At 49.5% G+C, this 17,389-nt stretch overlaps 1 protein-coding gene across 5 annotated transcripts in view; it reads left to right on the top strand.

The window, feature by feature from the left end:
• ITPKB (inositol-trisphosphate 3-kinase B) overlaps positions 1-17,389 on the top strand; it is a 100,054-nt gene that overhangs the window by 35,544 nt on the left and 47,121 nt on the right. The window contains exon 1 of one of the 5 annotated variants that reach the window (XM_082393243.1): positions 3,318-3,347. The exons of 3 other annotated variants lie outside the window; for them this stretch is intronic. In XM_082393243.1, coding sequence (XP_082249369.1) covers positions 3,333-3,347 — 15 coding nt within the window. In that variant the 5' untranslated portion in view covers positions 3,318-3,332. Of the gene's footprint in view, positions 1-3,317; positions 3,348-15,378; positions 15,655-17,389 lie in introns of those variants that run through there. One more of the 5 variants, XM_082393242.1, reaches the window with a different exon arrangement.

Genomic DNA, 17,389 nt, shown 5'->3' with positions numbered 1-17,389 from the left:
GAAGGCCCGCCGCTCCGTCGCTTAATTGTAAACAGCTCGAGTGGGAAATGAAGTCAGGCTTGGCCCCCTGGGTCCCCGGTGCAGACTTCGCTGGTTTCAAGGGAGGCTCAGACCTTCACACCCAGGGGTGCTGGCCCTCGCTTTTTCTCATACTTAGGCGGTAGGACTTTGTGTGCAATCTCATTTTTCCAGCAATATCTGCACCTCTTTCCCTTTCACCTACTCAGACATTCCCGTGTTTCTTCATAATCACTTTCTTCTACTTAAACATACACACTTAGCCGTTGGCAAGCCAAGTGGAATCTTGGGTCCTTGTCAGACCTCAGTGTTTAAGCTGCTGAAACGCAGGGCATATTTGGTTTAGATATTTTACTGTTGTGAAAATAAACCACCTCCTGCAGTTTCACCAGCTCAGATTTTTCCTCGTTAGGGTCAATGTAGATTATCTACTGGAGGAAAAAATGTTTAATTAGAAAGGAATGAAATTATTCTAACTCCTGGTTCCTTGAGCCTGGGGGGAGCTGAGGCAAGGAGCAGTTACATAGATGAGTACAAAACATACCAGGGCCTAAAGAAACCCCTGTCGAAATGCAATGTCTGTGGGCTCCTGGTGACGGACTTTCCTTAAATTTGCTTTCTTGCTCATAGCACGTGGCCCCAGGTTCCCTGGCTCTGGGTTTCCCTGTTCTTACTCCGCTCGAGTCTTAGAGAGTTCTAGACCGATGAAGTGGGAAGGCGCCCTGTTAATGGGTCTGCATTACCGCCTGCCCAGTAAAGAGACTGTGAGCAGTTGTTTCATGGGTTTCTTAGAGCCAAATGATGGGAATTAAGTCTATGCTCTTACTGTGTAAATGTAGTTGCTGCCTCAGCTCCTCTCTCTCTAGGCATAGTGCCTGTTGTTTCCTGCCTTTTTAACGGAGATACAGTGAGGCCCTAGGAAGATGACAGGCAGCCCGGCAGAAGGTAACTCTTGGTACCTCACTGTGATGAGATAGAGGGGGAGTCTCAAGCTGATCTTTCTGTTAGGGAAATAGTTGCCCTGCTCAACAAATACCTGGTGCAGTTTTCTTGTCTCTTTCTGTTCTCTGGTATTTTCTCTGGTCTTAGGCAAGCATTTCCTGCTTTTTCTGATCCTCTCAGTGCGTGTGCAGGGGTGTTAGAGGAGGAAGGAGAAGGAAGATTGCTGATAAGGGAGCAACTGGTGAGCAGGAAATGGCTATTTGGTACTGGTTGTTCTGCAGAAGTAGGGAGTGTTTATGGTGCTGATGCTGTGAGGTCAGTGAGAAGCATTCAGTTCGTGACCAGGAGGCTTCTCATCACAAGCGGGTAGGTTAGTGAGGGTCCCTGAAGTGTGCTCATTTCAGGCCCAGTCAGCAATGGGCGGAATCCCCACCTCTTCTACTCTCTGCCATGCTGACAGTTCACTGAGCAGGTCTCCCATGTCTCTGTGGCGCTTAAAAGATGAGGTCCTTAGAGAAGATGGGGAAAGTCAAGTTTTCCAAGTGGGGCTCTTGTTAGAAGATGTTAAGAGTCCTCAGAGCCTTACAGGAATTCTCCTGTTGGGATTGTACTTTCTGTTCTGTAGAAATGGTACTTCCAAAAGCAGGAAGTTCCCGGCTAACATAGCAGGGAGCCTCACCTGTAGCTCACACTGACCCTGCATGGCTGGCTTCTGATCTGAGTGCCAAGAGTATTTGAAGTCCTTGGAAGTGTGTTCACACGAAGAATGGAAGGTACTGTATACTGCCGTGCAATGCCCTGTGCAATCTGAAATCCAGAGTCAAAGGGAAAGCTCAGATGATGACAAACCTAGGTCCAGAGAAAGACACAGACCTTTCCAAGACAGTGAATTTCTTCTGAGGTCCACAGCGTCTCTTTTTGTATTCTCTTCTTCTCTTGCTTGACTTCTGTTTGGGCTTCTGCTTCCGTCTTGCTCCGTGCTGAGCAGGTGGTGGTTAGCAGTCAGGCAGTGTAGCCTGTGGGAAGAAGAAGCAGACTCTGTAGTCAGAGGCTGAGTTTCAATCCCAGCCTGGACAGTTACTAGTATCATCTTAGGCAAGATATTTATCTTCTGTGAAAATACTTCCTGCATTGGGTTTATGCGGGGAGTGAGTGATGTAAGTCTCCACGGTGCATACGTGGTAAATGGTACTAATTGTTTTTGTTTTTGTTTTACATTGATGAGGCCGTGCTACGCTGGGCACTACGGAGAATATCTGAGTGAGGACTGCTCTCAGAAAGCTGACAGTACAGATGATAATAGTTAACTACTGTGGGCCTCCTATGACCAGGCATTGTTCTCGGCGCTTTCAATCTCTTGGCTTATTTAATCCTCATAATGGCCCTGTGAGGTGAGGCTGTTAATACATCTGTTTTGCAGATGATGAAACTGAGACACAGGTTAAGTAACTTCTCAAGTCTCAGAGAAAGTTCTAGTATGTGAATATAGGCGGTCTGGCTCTGGGGTCTGGGCTCTGAATTACTCTGCTCTCCCCTGCCTCTCAGTATAGGCTATTAGACTAGGGAATCAGTGTTGTCAGCAGCCAGTGGGTGCCTGGTGGTGCTGAGACCCTCAGAGGTCATCCTCCAGGCACCCTGCCCTTGAACCTTTCCTTACTGTGTCCCAGTGCCACTGTGACTCGGAGGCCGCTTACTCAGCTTTCCTACTAAACAAACGGCCCACTGAATACTTCCCTTTTGGCTGAGACCTTTCCCTCTCTCTTGGCCTGATAGATCCTTATTATCAATGTGTTAGAAAGTCAAGGCTGTTCTTTATGGAAGATGGCTGGGGGGAGAGGAGGCCACGGGGGGAGAGGAGGCCACAGGGCCATGGAGAGTTCAAGAAACCCGAGGGAAACTTAAGGCATTGTTCCTTGGCCATCAGCTCCTCCCTGGGTCCTCCCCAGCAGTTTGTTGGAGCTTCCAGATGACCCTGGTTTGATATGAGTTTTCCAGCTCTTTCTTGAGCTGCCAGGCTCAATCTTCTTATTTTTAGCAAGTAAGTGCAGCAGGTTGGAGAGGCCAGAGCTGTGACCAGCATAGCAGAGCTAGTGCTGCCCAGGGCTCTTCCTGGAGCTCATCAGCAGATCTGTGAGTGCTGAGTCAGCAGGAGGGGAGGAGAAGCCAGGTGCAGGGCTGAGCTCGAGCTCAGTGGCCTGGCGGGGAGAGGGTTGCCCCATCCGGGATGCAGCCTTCCAGAACCTCCTGCAGAGGATGCCTCTCCTCTCCCTGATGCTCTGACCTCAGTCAGCAGCTCCCTAGCTTTGGGATCAGCCACGTGCAGGAGGCGTCTGTCTTTTCTGTTTGTCTCCAGCTGCTGGAGTTATGGAGTTATGACCCATTCAAATGTGAGTGAACAAAAACTGTCCCCCGGCCTCTGTCCTTCCAGGTGTGGTTTGGCTGGGCCCTGCTCTGAGCTTGGGGAGAGGCAGAATGAAGTGAAAAGACACGCGCTTTCCAGCCTTATGATTCTGAAAGGCGCTCCTCCTCTAATTAGCTCGGAGCATCCACGTTCTCAGTTAAGAGAGGTTTCTCATCACGCATGCATTCAGCATCCCTAGCCCTGCCCCTCTGTCCCGAGGCCAGCCCTGTGCAGTCCAGAAATGAGCTGTAACTCCTGCTTTAGAGGCCTTAACAAGTCAGTGACCTTTCTCATCTTTCACATCGACAGAGATTTCCTGAACATCCACCCTATGCCAGGCACCATGCTAGGCGCTGCAGAAACAGAAATTCAACAGATCTTCTGCCCTTAGGAAACTGTCCAGTATGAGTGATTCCTCTTGGCCCCTTGACAGTCACATCCGTGACATTTAGGGAACAGAAAACAAGATTTGAACTGGTTGGGCAGACAAACCCAAAGCTGCCTTTCAGCCTGTGGTGCTGTCCTGACAGTGCCACACCATCTGTCTGGAGGGGGCAGTGTGACACATGTGCCTCTGGGTCTGGTAGCTTTGACCAGCACTGTCCCAAGAGGGTGTTTGCTCCTCTCTGGGGCCCTTTACATCCAGATGGAAAGGCACCTCTGTTGCTGGCTGTTCTCGCCCACTCTGACAGGCCCCTTCCCTGGAATGATCGCTGAGGAGATGCTTCAGCCTTCATGCACGTGGAAAGGCACTTTTGGGGGATAATGTGTAACAGAGGACCGGCCACATCACCAAATTCTGCCCTCCTTTTAGGGTTCGGTTTTGGCAGTTACTTTTCCCTTTGAGGGCTTGGCTTGGGAAAGGAAGGCTCGAGAGCCCGTCGCCCCTCAGTCCTAACCCTTCAGGCCCTCACCCACCTCTGTGAGGTCTCCCAGGAGACACCAACAATCCTAGCTAAGGGCCCTGGCCTGGGGCGTGGCTGGGGCGTGGCTGGGGCCCAGTGTGCCAGGCGAGGCCGGAGAACCGTGGCCTTGCTGGGGCAGCCCTCGCTGGGAGAGCTCAGGGTTCTGGGCAAAGATGCTGAGAGTTCTGCCTCTCTCATTCATGCCACCCGGAGCGGGGTGCCGGTGTCTTCCCCTGAAATCACCCACCCTCCAGCCCCGGCAGTTGTGCTGAGAAGTGACTGAGCCCTGATCAGAGTGCTGGGAACCACGTGCAGCCCGTCTTCATGTGAGATGTGCTCCATTTCAGCTTCCCCCTCAGTGTGGAAGTGGCTAGGTGTCAACTGCAGAGTTGGAGAACCGGAGCAAAGGGATCCCGCACCCGATGTCCCAGCAGGGAGGGTGCCAAGAAGAGGAACCAGTGCCTTCACTGGCTCGTGCCAGGGCTCTGTCTGCTGTGCTCTCTCATCTCCAAGGCGGGGATTCTGTTTCTCGTGTTCGCTGTGCTGTGTGTTCGTGATCTTTTCAGATTTGCTTATTGTTGGAGAAAAGGGAAAGAAACTTCACATCTGTTGAATATTCGCCAAACACTGCACCGTGCCCTTAAATGCGTCATGCCTTCATCACACCCCACAGTGATTATTTCCGCCATCTCTCAGCCAAAGAAACAGATGCAGAAAGGTTAACCACCTTGCAACAGGCACGTAGCCTGAATCAGTGGATTTCCTCCTGGACCTACCAACTTGTAGTTGATGCTTACCCGTGTTTTCTGGTTCAGTGAACTATATGGTTGTTATTCTCAGATGATTACAACTCCAAATTCAAGTGAACCAGTTTGTTTAGTGGTTCCTGGTATGATTTGTTCCCAAGAAGGCTGGATGAATGAACGTCAGGGTGCGTCCTCTTTTTAATTAGGGACACTCTCTACCTGTCCTTATGTAGGAAGCTGGCATCCCTGAGTGTGGTCCATGCAGGGGATTCCTGGGAGTGGGGACGGGTTGTGCCGGGCTCCCTGCGATCCCTACGTGGGGACTCAAGCCTAAGGGGGAGGCTGGGACCATGTCACCTCTGCTGTGTCTCAGCGCTGAGATTCCGTGACCTTACTAAGTGTGATGAAGCACTTAGAAAATATGCAGAGCGCTCACTGGATGTCAAGGCGTTGCGTGTTGTTTTTCTCATTGCTAATGCCAGCAGTGACTTCTCCGGAGAAAATCGGTCATCTTAGTGGTCACTTTGTCTCTGAAGGGACCCTGAGAAACAGGAGCAGCTAATGCTCCAACTGGAAGACGATGTCCTCAGGAAACGGAGGAGAAGGTGCAGGGCCTAGCCCGCCACCGTTTCCTCTCTTAGCTGTGGCCTCGTCAGAGGTGGGAGCTGGCATTCGGGGTAGTAGAATAAGGTTACTATCTACCTGCCAGGGTTGTCCGTTACATCTAATTCTAGGTACCAGGAGCACTTTCTGTGGGCCAACCTAATTCTCATTTAATCCCATAGCAAAACTATGAGCAAAACTATTATCCCCATTTCACAGATAAGGCAACTAAGGCTTAGAGAGATGAAATAATTGGACCAAATCATACAGTTAGTAATTGGTAAAGCCAGGATTTTAACCAATTGTATTGAATTCCAAAGACTCTCAGGTAGGGCATTAGTGAGTGGGTAGTGGGCAAAGCTGGGTGTCCTAGGTGAGGGGCAGGCAGGAGCTGGAGGGACGAGGGAAAATGAAAGTGGGAATGACAGTTGGAGGGCTGAGGAGGAGGCCTGGGGGCCATGAGTCTTTTCCCCTGCTCTGCCTTTTTCTCTTTTCTTCTTGGTCCTGGGCCTAGGGCCCTTCTGCCCTCTCCCTGCCTGCATCCTCCTGCAATGCCCCCGCACTGGGGGTTCCATTGGTGGTGTGGGTCTCGCCATAGTTTCTCCATTCCCCTCCTCCTCTTCTCCTAGCCATTTCCCCCACCTCCCTTCCTTTCATCTCTCTTCCTTCTTGCCGTCTGTCTGCCAGTTTTACGGCACGCCGGACTCCTCGGAAGGGCAGGGTGAGGATGGGGCGGAGGCAAGTTCTCCAGGGGCAGCGGGGGCTCTGCAGTGTCTCAGGGTCCGCTGCCATGGGTGGGGAGGGGAGAGAGGACCACGGGGTGGTGCTGGAGCAGTGGAGCTGGATTGAAGGGCGGGAGACACCTGCACGCTGCTCACGAGCTCGGCCCCCGCCCCTGGTCTGCCATATATAACTGCTGTTAAACCGGCATCAGCCTTACTGCACAATGGGTATCTTTAACACCAAAATACGGACTCCATTCTCTTTTATTGTTGATTTTGGCCTAACATTTCACTCAAGATAATTCTGACTCCTGTGAATTTCTGTGATTTATCCTATTCACCGTCCCGCCCAGCTTTTTGCAAGGGTAGGAAGAATAAGGAGACTTGAATGCAAATACAGCCCTGGCAACTTTTTAACTCTGGACCTAGAGACACTTTTTGTCTGTCACAACTACAAGGGAGGGGGTGCTACTGGTATTTTATGGGTAGAGGTCATGGACGCTGCTCAACATCCTACATGCACAGCAGAACAAAGAATTACTCCATCCGAACTGTCAGTATGGTAGAGGTTGAGAAACCCTGATGGCTGAGTCTGAGTTTCTTCAGCTGCAAAATGAGTGTCCTGATCCCAGGCTCCCTCACTTGGGAGGCTCAAATGAGATAAGATATGTGAAAGTACTTGATAAAACCGTGATGTGCAATATGGGCCTCCAGTTCATCCGGTCAGTTATGATGGAAGGCACTCCAGACCAGTTAGTCCTGCTGTGTTCACCAGTTATAAGAAGTCACTGATATCAGTGAAAAGGTTGTCTAGGGTTAGACTCAGGAAGGAACCCTGTGGGGTCCTAACAGAAGCATCCCTCGAGGTTCCTAAAGGTCTGTTGTCATTAGTCCCCAGGATGTAGTTCAAACAGCTTCAAAACTATTCAACCACGCTCTCGTGCAGATTTTATTTCTCTGCCTCTTCATGCAACTTGGTGAGATATAAACACATTCTCTGTGGCATTCTTCCTGGTTTTGTAGCCTGCATCCAAAGAAGAAATGAGAGTGGTTTGTTGAGATTTTTTTCTTACTGAATGCATTAGACTGTTAGCAATTTCTACTTTTCTCTGTTTGTTCACAAATCACTTGTTCTATAATCCAGCCCTTTGTTTGCCAGTTGGCAGCTTCCAGAATCCAGGTTGGCAGAATATTAGGCAAATACATATTGACCTGTCTGTAGTCCTCTGAGCCTTTTCCTACTCTCTGTGCTGTCTTAAGTGTTACTAGTAGCGGTTCTGTGAACACACAGTTGAGTTCTTTCGGGCTGTCCCTGAAGACAAGTATAGTAAGCAAAGTGCGCTGGGAGATCCCCTGTGGCTGGGGCCCTTGGATAACTTGAGTTCTCTTAAAAGAACCACATGAGGCTTTGTGGGGAAATTGGGGTTATCCAGGAAAGGGGAATAAGATACACATCAGCCCCCGACGTAGCCCTTCTGTCTGACCCATGGTGTCAGCACATGATGTGAACTCAGAATGGAAGGACTGCCTGCTATGGACATAGAAAGTGGTTCTAAAGTCTAGAAATTAAGTTCTTAAAACCATGACTCTTAGACAAGCGTTTCCCTAATCTCTGTGTGTAAAGAGGTTCTCAGCATTGCTTGATGGTATTCGGTTTAGACCAGCCAGGAAAAGGCAGGAGAGGTGGAAGGGGGTGATGGAGGGCCCTGACTCCTTCCAGAAGCCTGAGGCAAACTTAGCTCAGTGTCTTCTGTGCTCTGCTTTTGGGCTCCTGGGCCTCCCATTCCATGCAGTAACTTTCGTCCAGCTTCTGGAAAAGCTCTGTGCTGTCTGCTCCCAGAAGTTGACCAGAAGGTCTGTTGTAACAGTGTTGCCTTGAAGGGCTCTTTGGTCCTCGGACAAAAAGCAGCAAACTGGACCGAAATGCCTGCTTTGTTCCCTGACCAGCGAGCTCTGTTCCAGTCGGGTCTGAAGTAGCTCCAGGGCCAGGAGACTAAAGCCGTGGACTTAGGGCCAGATGTTGAGATTTTATTGTCTGCTGGTTGTTGGTACGTGTTAGGAAAAGAAAAGGAGAAATGAGAGACAGCGTTCCCATTGGCAAAAATACTTCCACAAGGTACTGTCGCATGGTGAGTTGGCCTCTTTCTTTCTTTCCATTTCTTAAGAAGTTGGCGTGTTCCTCAAACTTGAGTGTTTATATTCTGGACATTAGTAGTTCTGCAGGTGAAGCTAAGTCTCTGGAACACCATGTGCCCTCCAGCTCTTTCTTTGGGGTTCAGCCGGGGGGTGGTGTGATGTGACTTTTCCTTACAGTGGTGGCTCAGGAATAGCCAGCATGGCCCAGACCCCCAGCCTCTCTAGAGGCCAAGTTCAGCCTCAGCTCCTTTGGGGCAGGGTAGGGTGGAGATCGGCCCTGGTTTCTGTTGAGGATTCCAGGGCTGCAGAATGGGGGTGCTTTCTTTAGAAGCTTACCCCTTTAAAAATAATTTCCAGTTTCCTATTTATTTGAAGAGGATTTTGGACTTATGTTTTTGAAACCTCTTCCCGCCATTTCATGTGACTTGGGACACAGCAGCTGGAATGATGTTCTTTTTACTCAAATGGAAAGTTGGACTGGGCTGGGGCCTCCAGAAAACTTGGGAAAGCTTAGAAGCCAGTCAAGTGAGATTTTAAAAAAGTATAAAAGTCATTGTGAGAGGCAGCTGAGCGTAATGGAAAGAGTGTAAACTGTGGAGTCAGATGACTTGGAGTTGAATTCTAGCTCTTCTTTTTGGGCAGATTGCTGAATTTCTTCTCCTTCATTAAACTGGACAAGTATACGGTTGTGAAGCCTCATGAAAAATTAAGGTCTAGCATCGTGCACATAGTAGGCCCTTGATAAATACTGACCCCCCCCCCCCCACCTCCCCACCCCAGGCCTTTTATCCTTGTTTTCCCAGAGCTGTTCTGTTTCATTGCTGGCCCTTCATAAGTCACCATTTGGGCTACAGCCGGTATCTGGGAGCCCAGGACAAAGAGTAACCGCTATGGACTCTGGGTGGGTCGTGGTTGGGCCTCCCGGGACCCACTGCAACCTGCCTTGGGGATTAGGGCTGATACAATCTAGAGCTGCTCCCAGAGCTCTTCTGTGTTTATTTTTAGTTTGGGGTCATTTAAAATTGAACTCATCACGTACAAAGACTCCATGGGGAGAGATGGAAGCAACACAGAAGAAATATTTGGAAGCAGAGTACACAGCTGTTTAGGTGACAGGACAGACTCCTGGGCATTACAGCATTATTATTTATCAGGGAAAGTTGAAATTGGTCAGAGAACAAAGTTTCCCTTAACACATCAGTCTTAGTACCAGAAGTCTCTTTTTATTGTTCCTGCATTAAAATTATTTGCTGTGCTCTCTATTGGGCCAAATACACGAGCCAAAATACTGTTTTGCAAATTGGGAGGGGGCGTGTGTCTGCTAATTCTAGATCCTCCCTTTCCTCCTGTTGATTGAGGCTTGAGCTAAGGCATTTATATACATTTGGGGGCTTTTTCTGGGGCTCATTTTAGAATGTCTGCTTACTGTGTGTGCAGCTGCATTCGGCCACCGCCTGCTGCTGACAGTGGAAGCCTTATGGCCTGAGGTTGGGAAGAGAATAGAAGAAACTGATCTTAAGAATGTGTCTATGGTTAATTTGAGGAAAAGAATATGCATCTTACCCCCAAGGAGAATAAACAAGTTTTTTTTTTAAGTGTGGAAAATTTACTTTTTTTAAAAAAAAAAATTGAAGTATAGTTGATTTACAATGTTGTGTTAGATTCTGGTATACAGCACAGTGATTCAGATATATATATCATTTTTCATTATAGGTTATTACAAGATACTGAATATAGTTTCCTGTGCTATACTGTAGGACCTTGTTGTTTATCTATTTGATATAGAGTAATTTGTACCTGCTAATCCCAAATCCTAATTTATCCCTCCCCCACCCCCTTTCCCCTTTAGTAACCATAAGTTTGTTTTCTATGTCTGTGAGTCTGTTTCTGTTTTGTAAATAAGTCCATTTGTGTCATATTTTAGATTCCACATATAAGTGATATATTTGTCTTTCTCTGTCTGACTTACTTCACTTAGTGTGATAATTTCTAGGTCCATCCATGTTGCTGCAAATGGCATTGTTTCGTTCTTTTTTATGGCTGAGTAGTATTCCATTATATATATATACACCACATCTTCTTTATCCATTCATACATCGATGGACATTTAGGTTGCTTCCATGTCTTGGCTATTGTAAATAGTGCTGCTATGAACATTGGTGTGCATGTATCTTTTCAAATTAGAGTTTTCTCTGGATATATGCCCAGGAGTGGGATTGCTGGATCATATGGTAACTCTATTTTTAGTTTTTTGAGGAACCTCCATACTGTTTTCCATAGTGACTGCATCAGTTTACATTACCACCAAAAGTGTAGGAGGGTTCCCTTTTTTCCACATCCTCTCCAGCATAAAATTTACCATTTTAACCATTTTTAAGTGTGCATTTCTGTGGCACTAAGTACATTCACATTGTTGTGTAACCAACACCAGAGCCATCCATCTCCAGAACCTTTTCACCTTCCCAAACTGAAACTCCATACCATTAAACACTAACTCCCCATCCCTCCCTCCCAGCCCCCGGCAGCCACCATTCCGCTTTCTGTCTCTATGAATTGGACCACTCTAAGTCCCTCATATCAGTGGAGTCATATAGTATTTGTCTTTTTGTGACTGGCTTATTTCACTTAGCATAATATCTTCAAGGTTCATCCATGAGTCAGAATTTCCTTCCTGTTCAGGGCTGAATAATATTCCATTGTAAGTGTAGAGCACATTTCGTTCATGCATTCATCCATTGATGGATACTTGGGTGGTTTCCACCTTTTGGCTATTGTAAGAAACTAGTTTTGACATGTTGGGATGGAGGCCTGCTTTCCCTGCCTCCTTGTGAGATTGACAAGTTGCGTGGATGGTACTCTGTGTGAGTGAGTGAGGCACGTCTGGATGTGTCTGAGTGTCCATCTGTCTGTCTACGTTTACATAAATAGTTAGGGTATAAGAGTCCTGTTTAATATCTGGAGAAACTCTCCCTGCCCACCTGGCTTGTCACAGAGTCCTGATGAAAGGATAAACAGTAGGCGCGTGCAAGGCCAGCTCTCGACACAAGAGGAGACACGCATGGCAAGCTCCTCCCCTGGGCCCAGATGGAGTTTCCCTGCTCTGAGCAGCCTCTCCTGACCAGCCCCACCTCACCTCCTGTACTAGGATGGCCTGTTTACTGCCGGGTACTGCAGTGGTGGGAGATCCAGCTGGGAGCCTGGCAGCCTGGGGCCAGCACCAGTCCTGTAATTCCCGGGTTGTGTGACTTTGGCTAAATCACTGAACCTCACTCAGTCTCAGTCTTTGCATTTAAGAGGACCTTTTTTTTGGTGTGCGTGTATTAAAGGCAATGTAGCAAAAGCTGTTAGCCCAGTACCTGGCTTATGGTATGCATTCCCCCCGAAATCTTTGTTCCCTTTCTCCTCCCTCCTCCACCAGATAGTGAGCACCTTGCTGGGACAGGCCTTGTTTTATTTACCTGTATTGCCTCGGGGCCTAAACAGTGCCTGGCTCACAGTAGCAGCGGGTAGTTCAGTGCTTATAACATTATGCTGGACTATATGCAAAACAGAGGCTCTGCTAGGACAGGACTTTCCAAAAGTGTTCTGAACAAACAAAGCACCAGTGCAATGAGGGCAGGGCCCCCTAAGGAGACCCCTTTGAAGAAAATATTGTTTATTTGGTTGGGTAGATTCTGACTTGATTGAAAAACAAAAACCTAATACTGGTCTCATTACTTTTTTGGTCATCGCCTCCTTGTCTGTGTGTAGAGTGCCTCTCAAAGATTATTGGTTGGGACTTTAAAAATAGGCCAGTTGTCAGATATCTTGGCAAGAATACATATCCCAGTAGCTTTAGGTATTTTCATAAAGCTAAACGTCTCTCCTTGGAGAGAGCTCTTTGGATGAAGAGTCACTAAATACCCTGAGGAAGTCAGAGAACAAACTCCGTCTGTCCCAAGCTAGTGGCGTGGAATCTGGATGTCAGTAAAGTGGGGAGGGCTTGTGTGTTGGCGTTGGGGGCCGAAGGATTGGTGACGGGAGCATAAAGGGTTCAAATCCGACCACCACCCTCCCCTCCACCCCACCAAGGGTGGCTGTCTTTGGTTTGACCAGTGAATCATACCAGCCTCCGTGGGTATTTGGTGGCTTGGGCAGAGAGGAGGATGCAGGGATTGTTGGTGGGGTTCCAGACGCCAGGTGGAAGGCAGAGGAGAAAGTTCTAGCATACAAGCTCTGTCCTGGGCTGGACAGGCCCCTCCCACACATGGGAATGTTGCACTGGCTCTGAGATCCGGTGGCTCTGAGCAGCCCCCTAATTGCGACGGGCCTCGTTAGCGTCGCGCCATGGGCCCAGCAGTGTCTCTGCCGTCAGGGTTGCTTTGGTGATGAGACCTCCCTTCCTCCTTTCTCCTCGTGGCTTTCGTTATTACCTAATGCCAAATATAGCAGGATGGGGGTGGCTCTTCTCTTTGTCTTACAGGAGACGCTAAACGGATGGGGGCTGTCCTGGCAGAGCCGGGGGTTTACATTCTGGGTCTCCAGGAACAGCTCTGCCCAACATGGCAGCTGTCACATAGAGGGCTGTGGTGATAAAGGGAGCGCTCTTCTTTTCTGGGCCCCTCAGGGCTGCAGGGAACTTCTTTACAGTAATATCACTAGTCTAGTTTGTCATTTCAGAGGGACTTGGAATCGGTGCTTAGCTCTATCAGACGGGTTAGGCCCAGGGTTTTTTTTTTCCTTGCCTTGGATTTGGGCCAGACTAGGTATATAAGCTTCCACTTTTCCTTATCCTAAGGAAAATTTAGGAAGATTGGGTGCTTTCTCCTGTTTCTTGTTTTAAAAAAAAACAGGGGGGAAAAGGTTGTTGCAGACACCCTTGGCTGGTCCTGGTTCTCAGGAGCAGCTCTTTCCCCTCCCCAGATGCCTGCAGGAGCTGGTGAGCTCCTTGAGGAGGTGTGGGGATGGTGTCTTTTGACCTCAGCCTCTGTTGCCTTGCAGAGGGCCACGTGTAAGGGGCCCTTGAAGGTGAGGAACGATCACGGAGCTGCTCTGGTCCCCACTGGCATCTGCTTGGCTGTCTCTGCTCCAGGCAGGGCCGAGGGAGGGCAGGAGGCACTGCGTCTCCAGGTGAGTGGGGCTGCTAGGACCAGGATTTCAGGGAACTCCTCGGTTTCACTGGCTTCAAGTCTGAAAGCTCAGAAGCAGACTTTGTGTCAGAGCTCGCTCACGTTCCTTTACGGTGGAGGAAGCAGTTTCCGGGGGCAAAAAGCAGAATCTCTTTTCCAGGCTGACCCCTGGGCTGGAGAACAGAAACCAAGGAGCTTTGGGGGACATGGAACACAGCAGATGGCAGCTGAGACCCTTCGGTGGCCCCTTTTTTAGGCCCACTTTTGGCAGCTCTGGGTGGGGTTTTTGTTTCCATCCAAGGATGAGAGCTGTGGACTCATGACTCTGAAAGAGCTCTCTTCACAAGTAATTTATGGTTCCATACCTCATGGGCTAAATATTCGGCAGCATTCCTATTTCCTATCCCTATGCTCTGTTTCTGCTTTCTCCTCTTAACCAGAGTTTACTTTGCTCCACCCTGAACTTACTTCAGCCCACGTGTAAATGATGGTTTAGAAAGATTCCTTTTTTAGGTATTCCTTTTTGCTCACCAACTACAGAACTGGAAACTCAAGGCAGCAGATGACTTGTACCACGTCAGTGAGGCAGGGGTTGGTCCAGGGCCGCAGCACTCCCTGGAGGTTCAGGCCGTGCACCCAGCCAGGCGAGCCCTCCGGGGGCTTTTGTTGTCACACAGTCAGATCCTCCCGAGCAGTGCCTTTCCTCTCCCCACGTGTCCTCCTGCACCTCATGCTCTGCTCCAGCCCCTCCCATCGCCATAAACCAGCCACAGGTAGCCCCCAGGCGCATACACCCAAACCCTTTGGGTGCCCTTTTCCAACACTGTGCGTAGCTAATACTACAGAAGGGAATCCTAGGTGGGCAGGAGGTACTTTTAGCGCTGGGTTGGTCTGTGCTGGGTGAAGGGCGCTCACAGCTCAGGCTGGAGGAGGCGGGGCCTCTCAGAGGCTGGGGAGGGGCGGTGCAGGAGCTTCTTGTTTTCCCACTGGGCGTGTTTTCCCAAGGAGCCTTGCTTGAATGGTCTGAGCCTTCTGAATTTATCCCATTTTCCTAAAGCCCAAGGTGGATCCCCAGCTCTGGACTGCAAAATGCTGGAGGGGACCCGAGTCCAGTAATGGTATCTGTGTGAACCCGAGGGAATTTGTCCATGTCTTTTGGTAACTAACCATGCCCTCCTTTTCAGTCAATACCAGGCATGCCCAGAGTGGAATTAGGCTCACTGGGTGGCTAAGGAATTGGAGACGTTCTCCAGCCAGCCGGAGCCTCGCTGCTGATCTAAGAGCAGATGCTTCTGTGACCTGCCCCCAGCTTACCCACCTCCACTGCTTCCTTACAGCAGACAAAACCAGTTGGGAAGCCTGCTAGCCCACATGGCTTTCCCTTGGGTTCTCCTGAAGTTCCCTGGGAGTGCTGTGGGCATGGGCCTTATCTACCATGCTGGACGAGCTATTCGCTTTCCTGTGGCAACTTGTCCTGTTAATCGGGGGTGGGTATCATCATCCTCCCCCGACTCTTCACTTAGCTGCTTACACCCACCATCAGCTCCTGTGTTGCTCCACATTTATCTGCTCAGGGAAAGCCTTTTCCCGAAGACTGCCCATCAGTCCCCTGCCCTCCTGGCACTCAGAAGCAAGCCACTTCACTCCCCCAGATCAAGAGCTTTGTAATCAAGAAAGGGGATTTTTTTTTTTTCCTTCTACAGTGTGTTTGGACTTTTCATTAGTTCATTTTATAAACACTGAACTAAACCACTGAACTAAACACTTGTTACATGCTAAGCATTCCAGCTGAGCGAGACCCAGTGCCTGCCCTGGAGGAGCTGGAGGTGACACGCTGGTCACAGGGGTGCAATCAGATCGGGAGCCTGGGAGTGGCAGGGCAGGGCTGTGGGGCACACTGGGAAGGCTCCAGCCCAGAGCCATCCGTGAAGGCTTCCCGGACGCGGGGTCAGTGGAGCCACGTCTTCACTGGTGAGCTGGACATCGGTGGCTGGACAGGGAGGGAAGTAAGATTCCATGTCAAAAGAGGCAACAACCAAGAGACTTGAGAGAATGTGGTGGGACCGGGAAATGGTGAGTGAGCCAGCGTCCCAGGACTGTGGGGCAGGGGTGGGGAAGAGCCGGAGTGTCTGTACCGAGGGTACTGAATATTGAGCTCAACGGGAGCTGAATTTTGATGGGCATTACTCTCAGGAGATTCAGATATCCTGCGAGTGACAAGAGGACATGTCGAGGTTTGAAAACGGCAACAACACATCCAGGTGTAGAGAGGCAACTCTGACGACAGGGACTTCGGGATGCCTCTCCGACCATGTTGCTCCCGTTGATGGACTGTTTCCCTCCTGGTGCATGGAAGGTTACCTCCTTCATTCCCCACCTTGGTTTTGATGGACCTGTGGATCAGTCTGATCCTGAGTTCTATATTCTGCCGCCCCGGGAATGCTGACCCATGGGCACGAGTGGCGGAGGGCAGGAGGCAGGGTGCCAGGATGGAGAGGACAGCACAGTGGCCTCTGAACCCCCCTGTGTCCCTCTGGGCGAGTCATTTAGGCCCCTGTGCCTGGGTTTTCTTATCTGTAGATGTGAATGACTGCACATCTTCTGGATTCTCCCTGAATGGCAAATGATACCCCTGCATGCATGCATCTGTAGTCCTGTACCTGGCCCTACCAAGGGCTTTCACTGGCTTCCTCCATTGTGGAAACGACTTTCTGCCTGAGAAGGGCTCTTAGAGACCCCAGTTCTGGGTCATGTGTGATTTTGGGTTTGTATGGACTGTACCTGTGCATGTCCCTTTTTGGTTTAAAAAAAAAAAGAGCTACCTTTTGTCCACCCCTCCCCGCTCACTGACAGAAGGGCTGCTCTGTGAATCCAAACGTAGGCATTCTGCACAGGCTTTTGAAGGAGGTTGGTGGGGTCTAAGGGCTGGTGCTCATCTCCTTCTGGAAGCCTTGTGCCAGGCGGGCCGGTTGGAGAGGGCCTGGTAACAGATGAGCAGGAGTTTCTCCTGCCTTGAGTTCTTTGGGGATGAGTCTCTACTTCTACCACATTCCCTTCTGGTAATGCTTGTGCGGGTTCCATCTCATTCCCCTCGGTTTTGTTCCTAATAGCGCCACATCACTACTTCATGCTAAGGGCAGGAGAGAATTCTGTTGGTGAGAACTGGGTGCTGTACAGGGGCTATTTTTCTACTATTTCAAGTTCATTTACTGTCTGTATTGGACATTTCCCTGAGACCCAGCAAGCCAGATGGTTTGTCAATATGGTGCACGCCTTGGGGAATTAGCAGGATATCTGTGCCTTCTTTGGCTGGAACTTAACATTTCCCACTTTGGATCAGCAACTAATAAACTCTCTTTGCAAAATACCTTGCACTATCCTCATTTCCTTAAAATGAAGTTTGGTAAGATTAAAGCTCTGGTCTGGGGCATAGATCTTGTAAGGGGCTTGGTGGTTGGTTTTTTCGTCCTCCTATAACCTGGCCTTGGGTAGGTGGCTTGGCCATTTCTCAGTTGAAGATAGGAGACAGGCATAGAAAAGAGGGAATGATGTGTTGCCCGCATTTACAGTTTTGGAATTGAAAATCAAGCCTGCCCCTCTCCTCATCACCCGCCCCCCGCCATATTTCACAATTGACTTACACTACACAGCTAGTGGGAGGGATTTTGAAATGGGTAGGGGCAAGGGGACATAGCGTGGTGGAGAGAAACGGGTTCTCAGTACACAGACATGGATTCAAGTCCTGGTTACGCCCCCCGATGAGTTCTGTGACCTTGAGCAAATCATGGGATCTGCTGAGCTTCTGTTT

This window comes from Balaenoptera borealis (assembly GCF_965194805.1).
Source record: "Balaenoptera borealis genome assembly, chromosome: 1".
Lineage (NCBI taxonomy): Eukaryota > Metazoa > Chordata > Mammalia > Artiodactyla > Balaenopteridae > Balaenoptera > Balaenoptera borealis.
Note: the sequence above shows the minus strand (reverse complement) of the source record. Positions and strands in the feature narration are given on the sequence as shown.